The 16,551-nt window shown below is 41.8% G+C and overlaps 1 protein-coding gene across 6 annotated transcripts in view; it reads right to left on the bottom strand.

Annotated features, from left to right (window-relative positions):
• KCND3 (potassium voltage-gated channel subfamily D member 3) overlaps nucleotides 1-15,747 on the bottom strand; it is a 270,159-nt gene extending 254,412 nt beyond the window's left edge. Inside the window, exons 1-2 of one of the 6 annotated variants that reach the window (XM_083745419.1) lie at nucleotides 15,255-15,747; nucleotides 3,351-4,517 (exon numbers count right to left, since the gene is read on the bottom strand). In XM_083745419.1, coding sequence (XP_083601545.1) covers nucleotides 3,351-4,456 — 1,106 coding nt within the window. In that variant the 5' untranslated portion in view covers nucleotides 4,457-4,517; nucleotides 15,255-15,747. Of the gene's footprint in view, nucleotides 1-3,350; nucleotides 4,518-14,360; nucleotides 14,789-14,821; nucleotides 14,924-15,254 lie in introns of those variants that run through there. The other 5 variants (XM_083745416.1, XM_083745421.1, XM_083745420.1 and 2 more) reach the window with 5 other exon arrangements.
• Between the last annotated feature and the right edge of the window lie 804 nt (nucleotides 15,748-16,551).

Below are 16,551 nucleotides of genomic sequence, written 5' to 3'. Positions count from 1 at the left end.
TGCACTCCCACTATAATTTCTATGATTATCCTAGCCTGAGAACACTTTAGAGTACTCAAAAACACTCAGTTTGGACTATCATTATGTGTGGAAAGGAAAGGTATTCTATGCAATGGACCATTTCTTTTAGCTAAACAGCGAACTAATGGTACCATGGAAGCCTTCCCTGCTATGTTTTGACAAAGAGACATGTTTAATTACAAAGCATCCTGTTATTGACAAAGGGGTTGGGGGTGGAATACCAGCAAAAGTGCATCTCCCTTCAGATGCTACCTGTTTGCCAACATTCTTGAGACTCGTTTTATTAGCTTTTAGTAGCAACTCTGTATCATGACATTATAGCATCATTTTTATAAATACCTATATTCTCACTGAAACCGTTATGATATATATGGTATTATTTAGGGCAAAATATTATAACCATGCTAAAACAATATTCAACACAGATTACATGCATGTTTTCTTTCACCTTCAACATTTGGATTTGATATCCCGCTTTATCACTACCCGAAGGAGTATCAAAGCGGCTGACAATCTCTCCCCCACAACAAACGCTCAGTGAGGTGAGTGGGGCTGAGAGACATCAGAGAAGTGTGACTAGCCCAAGGTCACCCAGCAGCTGCATGTGGAGGAGCGGAGATGCGAACCCGGTTCCCCAGATTGCAAGACTACCGCTCTTAACAACTACACCACACTGGCTCTCAATTTGTAAATAATTTTTGATGTGTCCCATTTTGTTGGAAACATACAATAAGTAAAGTGGACATTTGTACACATTATCAAATTTCCCCATCATTTTACACCAGTGTCATAATAGATCCTTTTAAACACCACCCTCCTTCAAAACATCCTTTTATAACCATCACTTGAATTTATGTGTGTGTTGATCTTTTTTCTGTCCCGCTCCCATCCTAGCTGAATCATTTGGCTGCTTTTGACCTGTTATCACTAAAGAAGCCGAGAACTAGGTATTTTAGAGATGACTCAATGTCTAGATCGTAATATGGTGACATTCCAACACTGATTGAAAACCACCATTCATTCAAGCAGATCTCCTAAGCTTTATTAATGTTTTCATATTCGTATGTTTCCAAGAGGACAGAAAATCCCCAAGTTACAATTGCTCACTTTTTTTGAAAACGAAGTACGTTTTAAAAGTTTTAACCTGTGATATCTTGCATGTTCATGCACAGTATGAAAGCCTTTCAAAGCAACAGCAACGCTATACTAAGTCTAGCGATCAAGCATCATGAAAGCAATTGCTAAATGCTTAAAAATCAAAAGCCACATGAATTCCCAGGCAGAAACACACTTGACTGAAAACTGTTTACATTTTTTAGTCTTGGATACAAGATTTTAATTTTGTTACATGTGGAGCTCATGGAAGGCTGGATAGCTTTAAATAGCTGGAAGAGAAGCGACGAATGGTTACTACAATCTCATATGGGGGAGAGAGAAAATGTGTTTCTCTTAAGGTGCCCCAGGTTTTAAGCAACTAAATCACCCACCTGAAATGTTAAAGTTGTTTTTGTTTTTAAAACTGTCAATTCACCAGGATTCCTGTGAAGTTTGGGAACAAGTGGAAATGTCCCAGGGGCTATGAATTCCCTATTGTTGTCTAGATTTGCACCTGTCTGAGCTATTTAGACACATGAACCACAATACAACAGCAGGTTTATAACACACTTAAGCCCATCTATTTCCATGGGTTCAATGCAGTGCCTTTTTTTTAAGAAAAAAAAAGGTGCCAGTATTCACCATGAAGGTATTACAGTAAGTGCCACACTTTTAACATTGGGGGGAAGAAGAAGAAGAAGAGTTTGGATTTGATATCCCCCTTTATCACTACCCGAAGGAGTCTCAAAGTGGCTAACATTCTCCTTTCCCTTCCTCCCCCACAACAAACACTCTGTGAGGTGAGTGGGGCTGAGAGACTTCAAAGAAGTGTGACTGGCCCAAGGTCACCCAGCAGCTGCATGTGGAGGAGCGGAGATGCGAACCCAGTTCCCCAGATTACGAGTCTCTCGCTCTTAACCAGTACACCACACTGTCAGTACTACGTACCTTTGAGTACCCCCCAGAAAAGAAGCACTGATTCAATGCATAATTCTGTGTTGTGTTGTTAACATGATGTTATAATGGCCACAAATCTTCATTGACCCATGAGTTGTTGGCGCAAACTCGGCCATTTCCTGTTAATAAGCCAGTTCTGTTCTCTAAAACCTTACCATATCTCAAGACATTGTTTTCAATACCTATCTGGATTGAAATAGGGGTGAAGGAACAATCTAAATGTTTCAAGAGCCAAATTCACAATGCTTTCTTTTTCCTTTTTTTTAAAAGGACATTTTAAAATGTTTCAAGCATACACTGTTCCTCAGAGGCATTTGTCAATGCATGAAAAATATTAAGCATGGATCGCCAGGACTTCTGTTCATTGCTAACACTACATGTTTAGCATTTGTCTTTTCATACTCATCCCAAGCAGACATTCCTGTGCTTTTATATTTGCGCTTATAGGATGGGCAATGAACAAACAGAGTATGTTCTAAAGATCTGGAGAAGATCTAAAAGTCCTAGAAGGTCCGCTTGAGTTGACTGTAAGAATATAGCCTGAAAGACAGTTGCTGCTGCTGTTGAAGATTATGAATAACATTGTCATTTATTTATTTATTTATTTATTTATTAAATCTGTATACTGCCATTCATCTGAAGAGCTCAAGCCGGATCATCAATATAATTGTAAGCACTGCTGTGCTTAAGCTGACATCTTTGAAAAAGAGCAGATGCTCAAACTATTTATCTGCTTGATTTTAATTCCAGTAAAAAATAATAATAGTTCATTGTACCATTCAGTTATTTCCTACTCCCCCCTTTTTTCACCTTCTGCCAGCATCAGACCCTCTTCTTTCATTTCAATCCTTATTTGACTTTAATAACATTTAAACTCCTGTTGAAGGCAATGTGAAAAGCACCCAGATAATTTCAAAGAAAGAATGGATTCTTTAAACCAATGCAAAAATGAAGATTCTTACAGATCCCTGCTCCTTATGTCAAAACTGGAAGCAAGATAGATTGCAAGTAATGCCAGAGTTAAAACAACAGCAATACCTAAGACCTCATTTTGAACAACAATATGGACCAGATATCACTGCTGCAAAGCCATCATGACGTTCTGTACATATAAATGTTGGAGGTTGTGCACAAGACAGCATTGAAAGTAAAAGAAACAGACCTCAATAGCTGCTGAAGCTTAGGTCTAGGTTTCAGAAAAGGAAACAAGCTTGGAACCTCATCCCACCAATCAGCTCATGTGACCTTTGGTCAGGAAAGAGAAGTGAAGCACTTACCCAAGAGTTGTCATGGTGACAATAGTGTACCAAAAAGAAGCTGGGATGCTGGTGAACTTGCTGGCTGAAGATCCTTTCTCTGCATAAAACATCACAGTAGCAAAGATGATGATTGCCATAGTGAGAGAAAATAGAAGAAAACCAAGCTCTGAGGCACAGCTCTTCAGTGTGTACCCCAGGATTCGCAAGCCTTGGGAATGACGGGAGAACTTGAAAATCCGGAACACCCTGAAAACCCTCAGAGTCACAAAGGCTCCACTGACATCTTCGTTGTCTGTCATCACCAAGCCAATGTAGTACGGCATAATGGCCACCACATCGATGATGCTCATGACACTCCTGATGAACCTGTAGCGACTGGGAGCCGCAAAGAGTCGCATAAGGTATTCAACTGTAAAAATCATAACGCAAGCTGTGTCCAAGCAGAAAAAAGCCATTTCGTACCTTTCTCCACATGGCAGTTCCTTATTGCCAGGGATTGTTCCACATGGTACAGTCTCCACCACATTGGTGATCACAGAGACAGCAATAAAGAAGCCGGTGACATAGTAAAAGACTAAGGCTAAGGTGCTGGTATGGGGGTTCTCGAAGGCTCGCCACATGGTCTGCCGGAAGCTCAGAGCTGGCATAGACTCTTGCTTATTTTCGGAGTCACTGTCATCCATCAACCGCTCAGCATTTTCCCGTTTCCTGTCTTTGTACTCTTCATAGCAGCAGTCCCCAATGATATCGGGTAGGATCCCATAAAAGGCAAGCTCCTCATCATAGGCTGAGATGCATTCATACCTTGGGTAGTGCAGTTTTCCAGTCCTGTAAAAATTTAAGATACACCTAAAGACATCAGGGTCCCGGTCGAAAAAGTATTCCTTTGTGTCTTCGTTAAAGAAGAACTCTTTTTCTGTGCTGCCAAGCAGAGTGTCAGGGTACCTCTCCAAGGTAGTCCTCCAGGTCTGGAAGCGCCTACCACTCACATTAAGAATGATGAGCTCATCCTGTCGTTTGTTTTTATCCGTTGGGGCCAGTGGCATCGGACAGTTGGCAACTGGCATCCATCCTATGGCAGCCGCTCTGGCAAAGGGCAGCCATGCTGCTACACCCGCAGCCATGATGGATCTGATGGAAGAAGACAGCTCTTCTAAAAACTGCTTGACTTCAGTTCAATTCCATCTACAAATACAATTAAACAAAATTCAGAGTGAGTGGCCACTTTGCCCTTGATGCTATCTTTATAATGATTTAAGACAGTTGCCACCAACTTGGTGCCCTCCAGATATTTTGGACAGCAACCCCTACCAGCCCCAGCCAGCATAGCCAGTGATAACGGATGATGGGAGTTTCCTCCAAAACATCTGCATTAGGTTGGGGAAACCTTGCTTAGATGGTAGAGCAAAATGTTTTCGAACTTGCAAACTAGGTGAGGCAGATTTTCAGTGGCAACCACTGTACATTAAGTCTACCTGATGACATCTTGAAAAAGACTCCTGCTGCCCTCTTAAACATTCATAAGGAGTTGGTTAGACATATCCCATGGATAAGCAACCCTCTCTCTCAAAAAGCATACTGCAATCACCTTAACTGGATCCCTGCCAATTTTAATTCATAGCATATTTCCAATGGTAGAAAGATTAGAAAGGGGTTTCTTAGGCAGCAAGACAGAAGTAGCCAGCTTTCTGCTGCTCCAGGGATTGGGCTCTCTGTTGATTCCACCCCCAATAAAACTCCCTAACTGTGATAGCCAAACATTACTGCTTAGAACAATGAATGTTTTAAAGCACTCATGATAATCAGCGTGGAAAAAGTTGTGGCATTATTACTGGTAGAATTTTTGAACAGCAAATTATTCCTCATTAAAAGCATTTAAAAGCAGCATCAACACACTAATTTAAATTTGCTTCCTCACAAACAAGCTCCAGATATCATTCCCAGGTGTAAACAATGGGTCCTGATTTAGAAACTCGGAAGTGCAACAAGACATTTTACAAAACGTGTTCTGTATGTGGAAAAACAACTCCTAGTGGTTCGTATTCACATTTAGAAGTATGTGGGGTAGCCTATCCTCATGTGACCTGTGTGGTAGTACCCATCACATTGGCATATTCAGTCATCCACATGAATATGCTGTCCAGTAGAACATTCCCCCAACTTTGTAGGTTGCTCAGTTTCCCCAGTTCCTCCGGGAGTGACCTATATGTCAAGCAGACAAAAACCTGGCTGTGCTACTTTTGCCCAATGTTGTAAGATCCAGTTCAGCTTTGCATATGCATTGCATATCCACTAGCACAACTTTTTCATCATGTATGTAAAGTAATTTCTGGAGCAGATCATATATGATCACTCCAAATATAGCTGTCAGAAGGGTCTAAAAGTGCTAATTTATTTTACTGGACGACTCATCTGTAGAGTTATCTGTCACAACTGCAAGACCAAGATTGATTTCTAATAATCACAGTAAGTGCAATGACAATGTTAATAAAATAGTAGGATATTGTGAGAACTCACTACCAGCAAGTGTTACGATCAGCTGAAAGGTTTATTGAAGTCATACATATTCAGGGGCCACTTCATTATCCAGACAGTGGTCTAGTGGCTGCAGAAACTGATTCTCTCAGTAGAGAGACTGGTATTTGTTGGGCTAATGCTGAATCCTTAGGGATTAGAGAGGGCTATGTGCATACTTATGGTAGGCACTGTTTCCTCTGCCAAGAGAAAATGCACACCTCTCCCTAATCCCTGAGGATTCAGCACTAGCCCACCAGATGCCAGCTTGCCTACCGATTTGCTTACGGTAATAACAGGCATATTAATAATGTGTTACAGGCTACTGCATTATGAATTTCTATTAGAGAAAGCACACATTACCAACAGGGAAAGTCAGGCATAAGCACCATTGAAATCAGTGTGACTCAAAAGCACAGTTATGTGCATATACTTTCAATGCGCTTCAAGTGTGTCTAGCTGGATTGCACATAGCTTTTTAAGCCATGCATTAGGATAGCTGGACTATCTAAAAAGAACGAGCAGGGTTTTCAATTTTGCCTATTAATGCATTAACGATGAGCATAGTACTTTGTGAAAGTGGCTTGGAAAGATGTTGCATAGGGAGATAGATTATACAATGCAAATATGTGCATGTTTTCTCATAAATAAGGCCCCTTGATTTCAAGGGGACTTGTGTGCGAGGCTTTTTGGGTCATATTTATGCATATTTACTCAGAGGTAAGCACAGGAAGGATCTCACCTTTGCAGTATAATGACAACAAAGCATCATTAGAGATACATTTATACCTGCCTGCATAGTAACCAGCTGTAATGTTGCTTCATATAAACACTGGATTTTTAATTGGTTAATTACTAGCATAGCTGGCTATATGCCATTAATAAAAAGCAAAAGTGTGATCAGGATATGCAGCAATCAAATTTATTTTATTTTATTGTAAAACTACATGCAAATTATCGGATTAACAAATTATTCCAGCTAGATATCAGGATGTAAAATGGAAGAACCTCACAAATTCAGAGGATTTTGTCTCTCCATTCACAGCTACCAGATTATTTTCCTAGAAAGAAGGAAGATTCCTATATTTAATTTGATAAATTTTCTCCTTTGGCTTCAATCTACTTTAAAGAAGGGAAACTTACACTAATTATAGTAGACCAGCAGCTAAGCACCTCATTGCTCATTTTCTGGCAATGTTTTTATATGTATAAGTTCTCCACTGGCAACTGCCTTTTTTCTTGGTTACCTCAGTACGTCAGAATGGTACAGCATATTAGATATTAGACCACTGTAGTAGGCTGGAGTGGTTTCTCGAAAGAATGGAAATGTTTAAATTTCTGAAAAGAGCCACTCTGAGAATGGTGTGTATGTTGTGTACAGATGAGTCTTTCTTGATCTTGTGTGAACAAAGTGCGCATTATATCAAAATACAACTCTTCAGAAATGCCAATGAGGGTCTTTCTAACCAAAACACCGAATAATAAAGTACATTGATGACAATATCCACCTACCAGCATGCCTAGGATGAAAATTAATTTTCTAACTCCAAAGAACTAGCTGTTAAAGGGAATAAAAATGTATTTCACACTATTGGTGAACATCCCGATTGCACACTGATTTATGCCATAGTATAAATGACCTTATAAAATCTGCATCCAAACCCTTTGCTTTCTTTACCTTTCTCTTCCTTTCCATTTACTCTCAGATCTCCAGTGTTTATTTTCAATTATTTAAGTATTTGCATGTCATTTTTCCGCCTCACTAACTGCCATAGAAACAGCTGTTTAAAACTTTTAAAATAAGGATAAAACCTAAAGAGAATGGGGGAAGAGGCCAGCCAAAAGGCAGAACCAGTAAAATGGACATTATCATACAAACCAATGAAATTAACAGTCAAATTTTATCAAATGGCAGATGATTTTTTTAAAAAAAAAAACAACCACCACCCCAAAAACCAGAAGATTACAAAGGAAACCATTAAAAGACTTGCTGAATAAACTAGCTTCAAGGATTAGTGTTCTGCTCTATATATAAGTGAATGGCCACCATTCATTCTTACAAAGAAATAAAATGCTGTATTTGAGCACAGCCCTCAGCCCCCAGCCCCCAGTGCAGGGAATGAGTCATATTGCACCCTTTCAGAGGATTCAGAATACAAATCTGCTTTCCCCATATATCCTGCCAATCATAATGATGGGCATTTTGCTAGCTAGTATCAAAAGTTCGGGACGCAGGTGGCGCTGTGGGTTAAAGCCTCAGCGCCTAGGACTTGCCGATCGAAAGGTCGGCAGTTCGAATCCCTGCGGCGGGGTGCGCTCCCGCTGCTCGGTCCCAGCGCCTGCCAACCTAGCAGTTCGAAAGCACCTCCGGGTGCAAGTAGATAAATAGGGACCGCTTACCAGCGGGAAGGTAAACGGCGTTTCCGTGTGCGGCTCTGGCTCGCCAGATGCAGCTTTGTCACGCTGGCCACGTGACCCGGAAGTGTCTCCGGACAGCGCTGGCCCCTGGCCTCTTGAGTGAGATGGGCACACAACCCCAGAGTCTGTCAAGACTGGCCCGTACGGGCAGGGGTACCTTTACCTTTACCTTTATCAAAAGTTCACTACTGGAACTATCCTACAGTGATCCAGGACCTGATATCTTTCTGCATGGATTGCTACAGTATGTTGTAGCAGCCTGAAAACTGCAAAGTAACTGGGACTGGTTGTTAGGAATATATCATACCAGTACTTTTGAATCTTCTCCAACATGCAGTCCATTTCTAGGTCCAGGTCAAAGGCCCTTCATTGCTTGGGACCTTGGCATATGAAGAATCACCTCTGTACATGACTATATCCAACCTTAAGATTATGTTCTGACCGCCCATGCCATATCTGAATGATAGTTCAGTGTTTCAACATTCTTGGTTTTGAAGTTCTGTGGAAGGGGGAATCAACTCAAACCCATACTAATCAGGGGTGAGGCAGACAATATGTAATATAAATCATAATACAACAACCACCTGGAAGACTGAGGAATCAGAGTTACAGTGTGCACATTCAGGGTAACTTTCTAGATTTTGAGAATGTACCCCACCTGAATCCACACACCCAGTTTTGAGGGGTGGGGAAAGTTAATACATAAACACATCATGGTATCTCCCTTGAAAGCTATCAGAGTGAGTGAGACTGATATGTCCATTCAGAGAATATAATGTTTATTTATTTTATTTATTTCATAAAAGTTATACACCACTTGATTGTAAAAACTCAAAGTGGTTTATAAAAGAAGAACAGGCTCCATCCTGTGTCCATTTTCAAGAGGGGCAGGGGTAATTGATGCCTTACAAACAATAAAAATGCACAGGATAAATTCCTAAGAGAGATGATGTCAGAATTTTCAGATTTGCTTGGTAGTACACAGTGTCCCCGGGTGGTGCTGTGGGTTAAACCACAGAGCCTAGGACTTGCCGATCAGAAGGTCGGCAGTTAGAATCCCCGTGGCAGGGTGAGCTCCCATTGCTCGGTCCCTGCTCCTGCCAACCTAGGAGTTCGAAAGCACATCAAAGTACAAGTAGATAAATAGGTACCACTCTGGCAGGAAGGTAAACGGCGTTTCCGTGCACTGCTCTGGCTCGCCAGAAGCAGCTTTGTCATGCTGGTAACATGACCCGGAAGCTGTACGCTGGCTCCCTCAGCCAATAAAGCAAGATAAGCGCCGCAACCCCAGAGTCGGTCACGACTGGACCTAATGGTCAGGGGTCCCTTTACCTGATAACCACTACCACCATCCTGTTCAAGAGGTTAGCTTTAACACAGCTGCAAGTTGGTTGATAATATTCTGGCCTTTTGTTCATTGACAGAACAAAGTCATAAATAGATCCCAATAAATCAGTGCTGAAAGCAGCTTGCAATACTTTTGATGCCAGTCACAGCTTTTCCATTTGCCTGGGAATTTTACCGTAGCCCTACTGCATCCTTAGTTGCTGCCTTTTAATATTGTTTTATGATTGCACTTTATTGCTTTTATTGTATTTTATGGCCATATGGCCATTTTTGGTTACCTTTATTGTTCACCACCCTTTGACAAAGTGCAGTTCATCAATACCTCCATGAATAAATGAAATGAAATAAACAGAAAGGTACAGAATACCATTATGTTGCTCTAGAAGGCGGTTCCATGCACTGAGCTGAGAGTACACGCAAACCCTGATGAGAGCTCTGGCAAAACATACAATTCACTTTAATCCCTGCAAGAAGTAGCATCTATGGACACAGAACAGGACTCAGAAGTCATATATTTCTGAACCTACTGCAGATTCCCTGATTTAATATGAAACAAATTTTAATGGGAAACTCCAAGAAATAATCAAACCTCAATTTAAGTCAATTCCTAGGTTCACAGTATTAGACTCAATGTCATTTCAGTATATTGGTCTATAATGGGCATGTCTATGAATAAAGCAGGAGCTGGTGAAGCATGTACTTCATACACAGTTCTCCCCTGCTGATGGACAGATACTGATGATAGAACAGAATGTAAAACTTCCAACATTCTTCCACAACCAAAAATGAAAAGAAGAAAGGGCAGGAGATATGTTACCAATGAAGAAATTTGTGGTGCTCACAGGCTTCAGATTCTGCAAAACGTACTGGGTTGTATCCCATAGTGCCCTTTGCCCTGATGGAATGCACTTCAATCCCGCCAAAAAAATTGCTCCAGGGGGTTGGGGAGACCCTTTGGATCAAAGAGCCTCATCAGTGCAAGGGAGACCATTGGTTACTGGTTGACATTTTGTTCCCTGGCGACAGTTTCTTCCTATGAGCAAAGAAATGTTACATTGAGACTTACATCAGAAGATGGTATGAGGGTATAATTATTGGAACCAGTTAAAGAAACTGAACATAGAACCATCACATGATCTGCTACTTTCCCATGACATCAATGAAAGCCAATTATTAAAAAATGTGTGATTTCCTATAAGTTACCCTCTTGATACATGGCCACTTATTTTTAGTAGCTCTGCAGAAGATTCTGATAACATTCAGGGATTGCATCAAACTACTCGGGGCTCACATGGCTAAGCAATTTTAATGGGAAAAGTAATATGAAACACAGGCTGCTCAACAGAGACTTTTAGAGAATACTGGATGGGCATGGAACAATGCTGGATTTATGTGGTAATTGTGTGACTGAAACTGAGTTTTTCTCAAAATTCCTTAGAGGCATCAGAATCTACAATTGCGTAATGTAGATCTTTGTTATAAATTCCAGCACTGTGTGCATGGCCACTCCACAATGTTGCCAAAGGCACTCCTAATGTGTCCCATAAAGCATTACTTAAGACACTAATAGATCATAAATGGGTTACACATTTTAAAACCACTTTTTTAAAAAAAAAGAAAGAAAAAGAGCCTTCTGGGTCTGTATACTTACTCTGAAACTGTAAACTCTAGCTATCTGCACAAGAAATTAGAACATCTGAGTGAATTGGAAACATTATGTTGACATGTTATCACTTTGAGCACAGTACCATGTATGCTTATTCAAAAGTAAGTCCTGCTGCATTCAATGGCACTTACTACCATTCCAAGAACATATGCATAGGACAGTAACCGTATCTATCAATTCCAGGAAGTGCAGACAATTTTCTGATCATGTACAGGCTGTTGGCTCAGGCTCCAACATATAAGTTACATTTCAGAAGTCAATAAGTATTATTATTATTATTATTATTATTATTATTATTATTATTATTACTACTACTACTACTACTACTACTACTACTCTTTTTCTTCTTCTTGTTACAGTGTGGTATAATTCAGTTGCTTCCAGTAATTTTGGGGAGTATATTTTAGGATATCATTGATACTATGTGGAAGGGCCATGGCTCAGTGGTAGAGCATGTGCTTTACATGCAGAAGGTCCCAGGTTCAATTCCTGGCACCTCCAGGAAACCTTGAAGAGCTGCTGCCAGTCAGTGCAAATAGTTAGCTAGATAGACCAATGGTCTGAGTCAGTACAAGATATCTTCTATCTAGGGGTTGCTTCAAAGTGGGATAAAGACAGAACTGAAAAGGTAGCATGCAAAAGCATAAAATATATAATTGGTGTGAAACATTGATCTATGTACGTGTATCACTCAGTGTTTTATTACTCGGTAGTTTGCAGATGAAGGGCTGTGAACGACTGCTGTTGAAAAGTTATATGCTTGAAGTAAAATGAGAGCAGAGGAAAAGTCTTGCCGGTGGTGTTTGATCTGTAATGGCTGTTTCACACATACAAGTCATTATGTGACACTGCAGTTATTGACCATTCAACATATAGGTATTCATTCACTCTTAGTTCCATTGACAGAACTTACTTCCAAGGGGATGCAAAAACTATGTATTTGTATTGCCAACAAATACCAATAAGGAGGCAAAGTTAATTAATTAATCAAATCCAACTGTTGATCTTGATCTTTCCTAGACTCCACCCCCACCCCACCCCCCAAAAGTAAAAGCTTGAGAGGAAAGACTGCACACAGTATTTTGTGTAACCAATTTAGCAGCAACAGGTTAATGTGTGGAAAGGTATAGAAAAACCTCCCTTCACATACAGAAACACAAATGCATATAGCATTTACAATAAGAGTATTGTGGGCCATGCAGAATCCATTTAGGAGCAAAGTGCATTCTGCAAAAGTGCCCCCCCCCACCATCACACTGTTGAAGACAATAGTTCACTTGTTACCATTTCAATTAAACATATACAAACATGAATTGTAAACTCCACACTGAGGCAATACCTTTATTAGACCAACCAAGTGGCAAACTTTTGAGTTCACCAGAACTCTTTATCAGGTGAGATGTTACACATAGTGGGCGTGTGATCAGGTTAGGGGATGACAAAACTCAAAAAAGAACAGCTAAAAATTCCTCATCCCCTCGTCCCCGCCTTTGTGTAAGACATTTCCTGAGGAAGAGTTCTAGACAACCCCCTTCTCACAATTTGGTAACTTTTTAAATGGTTCTAATAAAGCATTGCCTAAATGTGGATTTTGAAGTGTTCAACACCCTCTTGAACCAACTATTGTTTTTTAGACATTTTTTTTATTCTAAAAAGCTAAGCATATTACACACTAGACAGAGATGTCTTGACAGTATCTTTTACTTGGCAGTCTACTGATGGTATTTCGACTAGAGGAGATTGTGTGCATGGTATGACCCTTTAGACTGAAACCAAATGTCAACAGACTGTGGAAGCAAACAGACTGTGTTTTCTCTAGGTAAGTGACATGCCCCCCAAAGGGTGCAAAGAAAATGGTAATCCAAGACTTTCCTGCTCTCTCAAAAAGATCTGCTCTTTCCAGCCACTCCAGCCATCTTTCCACATGTAGAAATAAAGCTTGTTTGAGCTATGTCTTGCTTTATTGACAATAATTTTATTTTCACTTTGAAAATTCGAATCCACACTCCTTTCTGGGATCAATAGTGCACTGGAGAAAAACTTTAAAGAACCACATATTTATTCCTGTTCATTCAGGGGGAAAAGGAAATAAATGATGGACTTTCATCTCATTAACTTTTGACACCATATCAATATTTCTGGGTGTCACTGATCATCCCTAGTTAGACTTGTTTTAAGAAACTTATGTTATCTGTAGAAGCAGATAAAGGTAACTTCAAAGAGCAGGGAAGGCTGACAAACAGAATAATGTGAGTTTCATGGAATTATAAGAGCAGGGAGAAAAGCTGGTATTCTGAATACTAGTGTTTCCTTTTTTAAAAGTCCTTTTTATGTGGGTCAGGTTCCAGTTTCAATGATCTTTTCATTTAAAATGCAAACTATGCTCAGGTGAGATTTCTACACCCTCTCTCAATTAGATTTCCTCCTCCACTTTCTCCCATGGTAGATAATAAAACTTCTTGCAAAAGATTTCCTCTCTCTTTTCTCTAGCAAATGTACTCAGTGAAAGCAAATCTTAGAGCAAACAGGATAGAGACATGCAAACTTCATTAATCCAGCCTCCCCCCACCCCAGCACATAAAGCCAGCATAAAGCCAAATTAGCCAGAACTTACCTTGATTATTATTTTTTAATCACCCACACAATAGATGGAAAACCACACATACAAAATGATCATGGAACAAATGAAGACCAGTCCTTTGGGCTGAATGTGAATCACCTTCCCTAAGTCGGAGCTCTCCACATGCAGTTTGGAGGAATCGGGCAATACCAGCAGAGGGAAAGTAGAGAAAGAGGTGACTAAACGGCTTATCTTGTTATTGCTGAGCCTGGTAAACTCCTGGATTGACAAGATGCACTTGCCTGATCAGTCCTATCCAAGCACTCCAACTTTTCCCTCATTTGCTGGTGAAGAATTGGGGGACCAGAATGTCTCTCTTGGAAGGTAGCTAGGAAAGCAAGGTTATGAAGGGAGAGACTGTGTACACTGAGAGAGAGAGAGACACCAATACATGAAGTTATTCATCTGCATGCATGGCTTGACATGGAAGGGCGATGTGACATGGGTGAGGAAACTAAGTTACCTGTTGGAGGCTCTCCACTTAGATAAGCAGGCACCGTTTCTTAGGTACGTCTTGCAGCCAAAGTTGCTGATGCCCATTTTTTTCTTCCTTTCTAAAAGAAAGCCCTTTCCTTCAGCTCCTATGCAACTCTATGATTTCTTGTTCTCATCCCTTCGATTTTCCATGTATGCACATCCCTCCCAACAAACACGTTGAAATTCTATACTCAATTACCTGTGAATTAAGTCCCATTGAACCCAATGGGGCTTACTCCTGAGTACCCACGTATAGGATTGCCCTGCGCCTTTACTTCATCCCGTTTTGGGTCAAGTCCGATTTTGCATTTTGTCTTCCCACCTTTGCCTAAATCTCCAAATCCGAGCGCTCTTGCCTTTCGGAGTTAAAAGAAGCCTCAAGGAAGTGACTGATGGGCTACAGCGGGGCTTAGTGACTTCGGTAAAGTAATACAAATGCATACATACATGGAATACAAGCGCTCAGCTGCTTTCCCCGGCGTGCGTCATCTCATTCGGAGATTCAGATTATACTTAAGCAGTGTGTGTGTGTGTGTGTGTGTGTGTGTGTGTGTAGGAGTTCAGCGGAATGAGCTGATCTGTGCTTTGGAAGCAAAAGGAGAGAGAGGGGGGAACAAAACGGCAGAGAAAGGGAAAGAGCACCGAGGGAAAGAGAGAAGTGTTCCTTAGCATCTCATCTCTCTCTTTTTGGTCACAGTTCCCAAAAGCATCCACCGTCCAAAATTCAGGTAAGGACTTAAGAGGAGAGAGAAGCAGAAACTCGTGTTTCTGACGGGCTGCAAGGAAATTCATCTCCGCCCCCACGCCCGCCGCACCCCCTCTTTTTTTCTCTACCCCACACGCAGACACACACGCACTCCTCGAGTGCTCCTTACTTTACCTCCTGGGCGAGGAACTCCCTTGCCATGCCATGCCATCCTCTTCGCGGGTGCCCGTTCAGCAGCTGGGCTGAGGAGGTTGCCATCCAGATGCTGAAGGCGCTTACTCTAGCTGCTCGGACTGGGGAGGGCGGGTCCAGGGAGGAGGAGGAGGCGCTTGCCAGGGGCGCGCTTAGCCCATCAGCTCAGCAGGCGCACGGAGAGGGCGCAGGAGCTGGGTGTGCTGCTGATGCGAATGCGCGTGGACGTCGCCTCCCATCCTCGTGTTCCGCCGCCGTTTTTGGTTACCTCCCTGCCCGATTCTCGTTCAGCAGACAGATGGCGCAGTCCCACCAGGCTTGCACCAGTCGCCGTGTGGCCGAGCCCTGATGTCCACGCTCTACAAGTCCGCGGGCGGGAGCGAGGGGCATTCAGCACCACGAGAGCGGTGGATAGCTCCTCGCGTTCCACAGGCTTCCTTCCTCCGACGCTCCCAGCAAGTCCGCCTTGCGGCCGTTTCCTTTTCTCCAAAATGCCTGTTGCCATTTGGAAAGGGCCACCCCGACGACGGTGGATCAGGAGCGATCGAGGAAACAGATCGAGATCTGCAGGCACAGATCACTAGGCGGGTATCTGGCTCTGGCCTTAATGGAGGAGACCAAGTTCAGCGAGTAAAGCCTGACCCTAGGACTCCCGGGCAATAACATTTTGTCTCTCCAGGAGTGGGAAGCCAGTAGACATCGATATATTACTGGACTCCAGCTCCCACCGTCCGTACCCAGCATTGTCAATGGCCGGGAATGATGGGAGTTGCAGTACAACAAACATAAGGAGTGCCACAGGTTCCCCCACTGCTCTCTGGGATAGGAAACATTTAGCAAAAAGTTTAATAGCATTTTCTGCAATTTTAAGACGAAAACAACCACTTAGGTAGGGGGTTCATGTATCATCTTCCACATGCTAAATGGGATTTCAACTTTTGCACTGATATGGCAAAACAGAGCAACAGATGACTGTAGGTGAGGAAAACCAAAGGAATAGCCTTTGAGATGCAGCGATGAGGTTCGTGACAAAGGTTTGCCAGACACTCACTTCTCACCAGCAGATGTCAGTCAAGATGAGGATACTCTAAGACATTCGAGAAGGTAGTCTGCCTTCTTCTGTTCATATCCAAGTGACAGCTGCATGTATGATTGGATGACAAATAATGGAGAAGTAACACCTTCCTTGTCCTCTTGCCAAATGCAGAGCACTGGGTGATTTAATCATAGTCTACTGTGAAGAAGATGACAGTGCAAATGCACAGAACAAATTCTGCCC

The sequence above is a fragment of the Podarcis gaigeae genome (assembly GCF_964106915.1).
Source record: "Podarcis gaigeae genome assembly, chromosome: 6".
Lineage (NCBI taxonomy): Eukaryota > Metazoa > Chordata > Lepidosauria > Squamata > Lacertidae > Podarcis > Podarcis gaigeae.
This window is presented reverse-complemented; position numbering and strand designations above follow the sequence as displayed.